At 35.9% G+C, this 9539-nt stretch overlaps 1 protein-coding gene across 1 annotated transcript; it reads left to right on the top strand.

The window, feature by feature from the left end:
* The first annotated feature begins 7108 nt into the window (after positions 1-7108).
* Positions 7109-8191, top strand: LOC112187708. The gene has a single exon (XM_024326598.2). The coding sequence runs from the start codon at positions 7172-7174 to the stop codon at positions 7682-7684; it is 513 nt and encodes a 170-aa protein (XP_024182366.1). The 5' UTR covers positions 7109-7171; the 3' UTR covers positions 7685-8191.
* Positions 8192-9539: the final 1348 nt, after the last annotated feature.

The following is a 9539-nucleotide window of genomic DNA, read 5'->3' as shown; positions in this document are numbered from 1 at the left end:
ATTGGGAAGGATCCATGAAGGCTAGGCGGGAGAGAATTGGGATTTGGCCCTTTTAAAATGGATGAATACCAAGAACCTTCTCATTTTCAATTGAGAGAGTGAAAATGGTAGTCTTGCTTCTTTGGCTTATCAGGAGGAATTGGATTGAAAAAAAAATGAATTGTGAACATCCAACAGATCGAAGGTGGGAGAGAACTTAGAAATTTTTGTGTGCTCCTGTCACTCCATGTGGCATATGTGACCGACCACTCTGATTGGTCCACCTCATTTTTTTTTCTCCTGTTAAAATAATCATAACAACGTTATCTCTACCTAGAAAACAATGAAAAGAATGAATAAAGCTTTGAACATCTGATTGGGAAGGATCCATGAAGGCTAGGCGGGAGAGAATTGAGATTTGACCCTTTTAAAATGGATGAATACCAAGAACCTTCTCATTTTCAATTGAGAGAGTGAAAATGGTAGTTTTGCTTCTCTGGCTTATCAGGAGGAATTGGATTGAAAAAAAAAATGAATTGTGAACATCCAATAGATCGAAGGTGGGAGAGAACTGGGCTTTTGGTCGTTATGAAATTCCCAATGAATAATCCTAGTGGAATACATCCTATATATATCGAACTACAGCTAAGCAATAAGCTCCAACTGTATGATATCAAATGTTTTTCAAAAAAAAAAAAAAAATGTATGAGATCAGATCATTGAATGAAACTTAATTTTGGGAAGGAGAAATTCAAGAACAATCCAACTTTGTATAATTGGTTATGCTTCATTGAATCTCCCAATTTCTCCGTCCAAGTTTTCGTCATGGTACTAAAATTAATAAAACTTCCAGCTTTGCATATAGTCAGAGTGGAAGAGATTTCAGATCTTGTTCATAATTCCAATAATATTATGAAGTGTGTTCTTGGTTGACCACGGTTTCAAATTCCAACAAAAAAGAAAAATACAATTGACAATGACGTGGACCAATCATAGTGGTCCGTCACATATGCCACGTGGAGTGACGGGAGCACACAAAAATTTCTCATATAATCTCTACCTTTTCAAATCAAAATATACAACAAGAAATTTAATCTCCTTTGTTTCCTTTCCGAGCTCAAAGTATTCATGTGTTTCCTTTAATTTATTTATTCTACTAAAAGAAAGTTTCAAGCTGTTCGATACGATCCGAGTATTGTAAGTGTACACCTACAAGGATCGACCTTGTTGTACCTTGGATGGTAGGGCGCCACAAACCTGCTACACCACATTGTCTCTGAGGGGCGAAATATACTCTTAAAGACAGTGTTTTCACGCCTCAACCTTAAACACTTCTCAAGTAATGTGTCCTACGGAAGCCTATAAATCTAAGAGATAAGTTCTATAATTCTTGTTATTTAATTTATTATGAAAATAATATTATGATTATTATTTGTTATTAATATATATTGTATTTGTGTGATTGTGTAGGAGAATTAAAATATGGTGACAGAAGTAGCATCCATCAACCAAATTTCCAACAATCTTAAAAGTAGAAAATGTTGGTGGATGTTTCCTTGTGGAATGCTTAAGAGATGAAGATAAGTCTTTTATTCTTTGATTGAACATAATTCTATCTTGTTAAACATATTACTTTTCAGCTCCGAGAATTGAAAAGAACTATTGAAATTTTCCTTTGAGAATGAAGGTTCACTATTATCTTGAATTATTTTTATGAATTAGTTGTTCCTTTTGCAATAGGAACCATTTGATTTCGAATTATATGTGATTAGTTGGCTTTCTATTGATTGCAAAGTACATATTGCACTTTAATCATGCATTAAGTTTCGGTTATATTTCATTTGCTTATGGCTTATGATCATTTAAGTTTCTGCCTATATTTAAATTACTCAATTGCATTCATTTTTGTTATTGGTGTTAGGTTATAACTTGAAAAACTAAATAATTCTACATTGGAATGTTGATCCTATAATGTGCATTTTTCGGTTATTAATGCATGGTGTAATGATGATTTAAGTTGTGTGCTACTATTAATTTTAGTTTAATTTGCATTCACTTCATTGTTCAATGCATTGTGTTTGTAACGTAAAACAAACAATTTTGCATTTTTACTTTTCTATATTAATAGCTGTATATAATATCATTTTACCATTTTTGTACTATTTATTGTGCATCATTGCTATTGATTTTATGGTTTTGCATATTTTAAATGCATTAAAATATTCTTTACCGTTATAATTCGAAAAGTTATTCCTTGGTGTTGCCTTCGGAATATGTCCCTTCAAAGTATTGTTTCTTCAAAGAAAAAGAAAAAATTTGAAATGTTTCCTTTGGATTATTGTTTCTTCGGAAATAATAAAGTTGTTGCCTCTCAATATTGCCATTGCCTCTTGATTAAGATGATGCCTCGGCTGCCTAAAAAAAAAAGTGTTATCGTGAATAACTCATTGAGAAATTATTTGTTAGTTTTACATTGACGGTTGCCTTTGGCAATTTGATGCCACAAGATATTAATATGTCATTGCGATTGATACCTTCAGTAAAATGTTGCCTTATAATTTGGCTACAAGTTAGTAGTAAGGGTTGCCTCGATATTCAAATGATAATGAACATGGTTGCCTTGAGAATTTGATAAATAGTTGCCTGAATATATATTATCAGTGCTTCCAGATATAATACAGAGACAACAAGTTTTTAAACATGGTTGCCTAGCCATTGAAGGTGTACGTCAATATTATTACAACAATGATATATTATTGCTTACTACGGTATTTGCTCAGATGATTAGGTCAGTATGTTGCCTTAAAGGTTTTGGGTTGCCTTTTGAATTTTCATGGCCTTTCGGTCAATTAATGTTGCCTCAAAACAAATAAATATATGCACTTTCATTCGTTGACGCCTCGATATTGTCCCTTAGGCTGATGCCCTGGAAAACTATCTCATTGATGGCTGCCTTTGGTTTATGCTTTGAGAAAATTGGCATTCAATGTACCTATATGATCAAATTTAATTTTGATAAAGAATTAAGAGACATTTGATGGCTACAAATGTGGGGGTGACTAAAGTATCAAAAGTAACGAAATCGGATACATAATGTTGCCTTCAAAATTCTCAAGTCCTTGATCGGCGAAGATTCGTTGCGTAAATATATATGGCTTGATATTATCTTGCCTATATTTATGAGCCTGAGGCTAATTCAGACAGACTCAAAAATGTGGGGGTTAAGGAAAAACAAGAAAAATAGGCTCTTATATTTATATGAGATTGGATAGCTAAAAATCCATTAAGGACTACTTACTGTTGAGATTAATCAATGAGCTTTGTAGGTCAGAGTTGATTTTGACCAATACTCTGATAAAATCACTAGAGCTGAAAGGCTTATGCCTATAGACAAAGATCATGAGTGATGGTAACCCAACCTATGTGATTGGAGATCCCATGAAGTAGGTTCATATGGGTAAGAACAAGTCACTTGTTGGTCAGTGTTGCACTATCAAATAAAGCTACTGATGGTCCCTCCCTATGGTGTAAATAAATAGTGCTTGAACTACAATATGTAAGGTTGAACAAATGTTCTTAATGAGTTCCATAGCCCAAACATTTGGGTGGTGTGTTTGTTTGCAGTACACACTTGATGGATTCACCTATATGGGTGTGGAAGTAAGGCCGCTTCCTATGAGAGCAAGACATACTCTCTAGAGCATTCATGAATATCCAGGTAGGGCACATGGCCTATTCGCGCCACCCCGCTTCGAACAGCTTGATCCGAGAGTTAATGTGGATGCTTAGTTGTCTGATTCACAATTAGAAATTTTGGTTCATAGAAAATTTTATTTTCACCAAGGTTTCGTGGGTCATGACTAATTTGTCCTATGGCTGGTTCATAGTCCAAAAGACACCGGTACTGATACATTGATTCTCACTTTCTTTTAGTATTCCTTATCTTTCACTTTCCTTGAAATTTTGGTATTTTGAAATAGTGGGGGATTGTTGGAATTTAATTAGAATATTTCAAAATATCTTATATTTTTGAAACCTCCTTTGAACCGTTATTTGTAGATAGTAATAGTCATGAACTCTTTTTGTGTCATTAACTCTCTTTGATTGTGATTGTTACAAAGATTTCATCAGCTGGAATTGTTCTTATACCATTAATTTGGTTAACTCTACAATTATATTGGTTCATTCCTTATTTGATACACTTCCGTTTTGATTTTTCTTAATAAATGTCATTATATTCATTTCTGTTACATAAGTTAGAAAGCTTAATTTTTTTTTTTTTTTGAAACGAGAAGTTAGAAAGCTTAATTGCTATTAGCAAATTGTTATTGAATTAATCATCCTTGCCCTATATAATCTCTAGCTTTCCAAATCAAAATATACAACAAGAAATTCAATCTCCTTTGTTTCATTTCCGAGCTCAAAGTATTTATGTGTTTTGTTTAATTTATCTATTCCACTAAAAGAAAGTTTCAAACTGTTCGATACGATCCGAGTATTGTGAGTGTACACCTACAAGGATCGAGGTTGTTGTACCCTGAAGGGTAGGGCGCCACAAACCTGCTACACCGAGACATTGTTTCCTAGGGGCGAAATCTACTCTTAAGGGCAGTGTTTACACGCCTCAACTTTAAACTCTTTCAAGTAATGTGTCATTCGGAAGCCTATAAATCCAAGAGATAAGTTCTATAATCCTTGTTATTTAATTTATTATGACAATAATATTATTATAATTATTTATTATTAATATATGTTGTATTCGTGTGATTTTATAGGGAAATCAAAATATGGTGACTCAAGTAGCATCCATCAATCAAATTTCCAACAAGATATTTACATATGCATGAGTAGATCACTTCCGAAAATTTTCTTCCAAATTGCTAATTGTTAAGGTATAGAAGTAGAACAAATCAATAGATGAACCAAATCTGTCAAATATGAATAGTTCATGGTAAGGTTCGAAAAATCGCTAGGCGCTAGTCGGGCGGTGATCAAGGAACTAGCGCCTAGACGACTAGACTGGTGACTAGGTGGTGCCTAAGCGGTTTACATTTTTTTAAAATTTTTAGTTCATTTTTATAGCATATAAAAATATAAATAAGAGTATATATAGACTCAATATATATATATATGAAGACTTATTATAATTAATAAAGAAGAATAATGAGATATTCTATAATAACATATTTTATTTTCAGATTTCAATGTTCGATGATTCTAAGTTAATAAATGAATTAAGGGGTGGGGGAATATTGGAAAGATAAATTTATTCTCTGTCAGAGAGAGAATACAACAAAGATATATAAAGAACAAAAAAATTTCCCTTTTCCTGCTCTCCTCGCCGCTCCTCTCTCTCTCTCTCTCTCTCTTTCTCTCTTTCTCTCTCCAGCAGCTCGATCGAAATCAAGGCACACACTCTCTCTCCCGCTCCAGCTCTATTCTCAATTTCACTCTGGGTCAGCTCTCTCTCTCCAGCAGCTCGATCGAAATGAAGGCACACACTCTCTCTCCCCCTCCATCTCTATTCTCAATTTCACTCTAGGTCAGAAATTTAGAAGCGGAGTTGATCCACTCTGGGTGCAATCTGATCTTACCAAGACATGTTTTACAGAGAACAGAGAAGAATTCATGATCTTGAAAATTTTTCAAGTTTCTAAATCCCTTTTGCCCAGATCCGCTTAGACCCGCCCAGATCCGCCTAAAACCTGCCCAGACCCGCCTAGGCGGCCGTCGAACATTTGCCCGCCCAATAGTACCGAGTTGGCATTCCTCGAGTCGGAAAGCCACCGCCCAGCCCTAGGCGGCCGAGTTTTAGAACACTGGTTCATGGTCATAACTAAGAAATCACGATTATGAATATCTTAACGATTTTCAATTTGGTTGAAAACTTCCATAAATGAATCTACATATAAATACTTATAAATCTAACCGTCGATTTGCGGAAATGTGATCGAAAAGTAGGTCTAACAATACAGTCCTCGACTAGTCTTCATTAAAAAGGCTAGTTGAAAACTTTATTGTTAGACCTACTTTTCGATCACATTTCCGCAAATACACGGTTAGATTTTTACATAGAAGGGCTTCCATATAGCGTTAATACCCTTTGAATAAAATAAACTTAATTTGTAAAAAATCTAAAATTTTTATAGTTAATCGTCTATAAATTAATAGCCTTGGAACCAAGGAAATCCTATTAATTTAGCAAATATTAAATAATCAATTAACTTATAAATTTATCAAAGTGTTCTTTATTTACTTAAATATTGTTGTATTTTGTTCAATGAACTACATTGTTCAAAGCAGTGATGACATTGAATAATTTTTTGTTGCAGCATGAGAAAACCACACAAGAACTTCTTACCATGTTTAGAATAGCTAGAAATGAGATCCAAAGTGACACTAATTTCAAGAAGAAACAAACAACGATCGAGTCATTTTTTTATGAAGACCTCATAGTCGAATCATACACATTATGTATCAAGAAATTATTAATTTATATATTACATGGCTTCTATATGATTTTTTTTTTAAATGTATTATCTTATAAATTTAGTGAATTACTAATTTAGCACGTTGTTCCTAGGACCGGCCAAAAATATTATTTAATAAAGATTATTAATTTATTGAATATTAAATTATTAAGGTTCTACTGTATTATGGTAAACTACTAAAATCAAATGAAAAGAATTAGCAAGAATAAGAAAAAAAAAATCAAATGAAAAGAATTAGAAAGAATAAAAGAAAAGAGTGGATGCGAAACTCAATTTTAAACCAACAATTATTGCTGATGGTTCAGTTTTCAACTTTTATTCAATTTAGTTGCTAAAATTTGATGAAAAAAATAAAATAAATAAAGTTGTAGTGTTAATTCTCTGGGCTAAAGCACAGATCAAATGCTAGTGATAATCAAATGCTAGTTGATTGATGATGTAAAACTCCTGGTCTCCTGCCTTCAAAATGAATGAATTTCCATTTGATCTTAAATCAAATAAAAAGAAAAAGAAAAAACTTCGATATGCTGAGGTGGCTTATTGCAATTTCGATCAAACACAGTCTCCTCTTATTTTCAACGCAATCGCAATCGCAATCGCAATCGCAATCGCAAACTATATAATAAGCAACACCGCTTCATCTTCTTCAGCTTACCTCAAAACTCAAAATCACACAGAGAGAAGACAGAAGCTTCTGGAAGATGGGGGTGTCTCCGTCAAAGCGAGTCAAGTCGTCCTTTTCCAACTCGCCCGAGTTCAACTCAGCCTGCGACTCGGCCTTCAGCCACTGCCTCTCTCTGACCGAGCACGGCTTCGACGGCGTCTTCCCCTTCCAGCTCGCCACCGCCTCCGACCATCTCTACCAAACCCTCCAGGCCGGGCCCCACCCCCACCCTCTCATCCTCAGGTGGGTCCCTTCTCCCCCGACTCGCTCCCAGGTCGACTCCGCTCTCAGGGCCGTCCCTCGCGAGTCCAAGGCGACGACGACGACGACGACACTCGGCCCGGCCCAGTTCAAGCAGTGGGCCGTCGAGCTCTTCGCCGGCGCCGTCGTCTGCAACGCTCGCCAAGCACTCATGGTTCGGGTCCCCATCGGCGTCGCTGGGATTGCTGGCTTGGGGGCCGCCAGTCGCTCCGGTAAGGACATTGTTGGAACCGCGATTGGGGTGTACGCGCTTGGCGTTGCCACCGCCATTTATCTCGGTTTACAGTAGGGGCTTTAGAGTTTATGGATGGATGGAAAGTGAATTCGAAAGGAGCAATTCTAGTAATACATGCTTGTTGGACCAGTTATATACATTTCATTTGTCTAAATGCCAATTATATATTATATATATCTATATCCAATGTCTCTTGATTCTCTACTATTGGGGTTTTGATCAAGTTGGTTATTCAATTTCTTGGTTTTAATGTAAGTCCTGTGTTTCATGCTGTAACATAAAGTTGGGGGACCAGTTAGATTCTGTGCATAGTGTTTCATTGTGAGTTTGGAGTTGGATGTTTGATTTACTAAAGGCTGTCATGCATAGGATTTGAAGAAATAAGATTTCTGGATAGCCATAGGAAAAACACACGAGGAATCAGTCTTGATACCTTTGCTTGGTGATAGGAACTGCATAGCCTCTCCCACGTTCAGAGGTCATTAGTTTCTTTTTTCATGAATTGCGTGTCAAATCTTACTACTGATGAAGAACATAGAACTATTGTCATACTTCATTTATCAGATTCGTAAACATTCCAAACCAATGTTTTCAAATGCGAAAGCGAAGGCGAAGGCGACTTGTTAGAGCCTCGCGAGGCGAGTGCCTCAAGGCGTTGAGGCGATCGCCTTTCCCGAAAATATTATAATAATACATTATAATTATAGACAATATAAGAAAATATTTAGGTTAAAACAAAGAAAGAAATCCACAAAAATAATATATTTTCAAATATTCAAGTGGTATCCGCAACTATCATGGTACTACTAGCAATATAAGTTCTATCAGTTCTATTGCTGATGTATAAAAACGTCTATATTGGTTACAAGAAACTTTAGTAAATTAATTCCAAATGATCTTGCTGGCTGAATGATAGAGAATGATTATTAAATAGAAAGAAAAGGAGGTAAAATGAGGTTATAAAAGACGTCGTTTTGTTGCTTTAATTAATTGCCGCAGACGACGTCGTATAAAGGAGGTCGTTTAAAGCAATATACTTAGAGCAATTAACTCAAACCCACGTCGTTTTGATGCAAAAGATGAAAGAAAAAAAAAAGGGACCCACGACTTCACCTTCTTCCTTGCGCCCAGGCCGCATCACAGCTCGCCTTCTGCAAAAGCAGGCGCCCCATCGCTTTTCCGTACGCTTTTCCAGTAGCGCGTCTTAGTTTGGACCGGCAAGGCGATTTACCTTCGCCTCACACCGGAGCGCGCACCGGGCTCGCCTCGGCATCGCCTTTGAAAACACTGTTCCAAACACAGTTTAAAAAGTTGGGTTGCTTGTAGGGGTGCATTCTCACAGTATCTTGATAGATTAGAAACTTAGTAATGTCAGCATAGGTTATCTCTTTTCTTACCAAGTTAACATACCTTATGCCAATGAAATTCAAAATGCATATTTCTAGTATTTAATTGTTTCTTTCCTTCCTTAAGCAGTTAAAATATCTTTACTGTGAATTGTGATCTATTGATATGTGAAGATGATTTGGAGTAGGTGTTTTGAAGCACCAATATATTGAGACTGCTGTTCTGTGACGTATACTTGATGTCAATGGGAAGTTGGCTGCTGTTGTTCCAACTGCAGAAGTTTCGTGAGATTGGTGACACAAAAATTCCTAGGAATGGTACGTTTGATTATTGTTCATTCGCATTTCACCATTATACAATTGCAAAGTATTTTAACGGCTAAAAAGTCTAGTTAGTGGCAGAGCCAAGAATCTTTACATTGTGTGTGTGTGTGGTGGTGTTGGGGGGGCAAATCATGATATTGGATTAGCCTCTCAGGCATTTGATTGAACAAATTTTGCCTCATCCTTGAAGGGAAAAATCAATAGAGTTGGGAAAAAACGCAACACATAGTGGTGGTAAA

The sequence above is a fragment of the Rosa chinensis genome, chromosome 2 (genome assembly GCF_002994745.2).
Source record: "Rosa chinensis cultivar Old Blush chromosome 2, RchiOBHm-V2, whole genome shotgun sequence".
Taxonomy (NCBI): Eukaryota; Viridiplantae; Streptophyta; class Magnoliopsida; order Rosales; family Rosaceae; genus Rosa; species Rosa chinensis.
The sequence above is the reverse complement of the archived record's forward strand: the minus strand, read 5'-3'. Positions and strand labels throughout refer to the sequence as shown.

Bases quoted from the DNA above. Each gene is read 5' to 3' on its own strand.
- LOC112187708 (XM_024326598.2), top strand. From the start codon at position 7,172: ATGGGGGTGTCTCCGTCAAAGCGAGTCAAGTCGTCCTTTTCCAACTCG.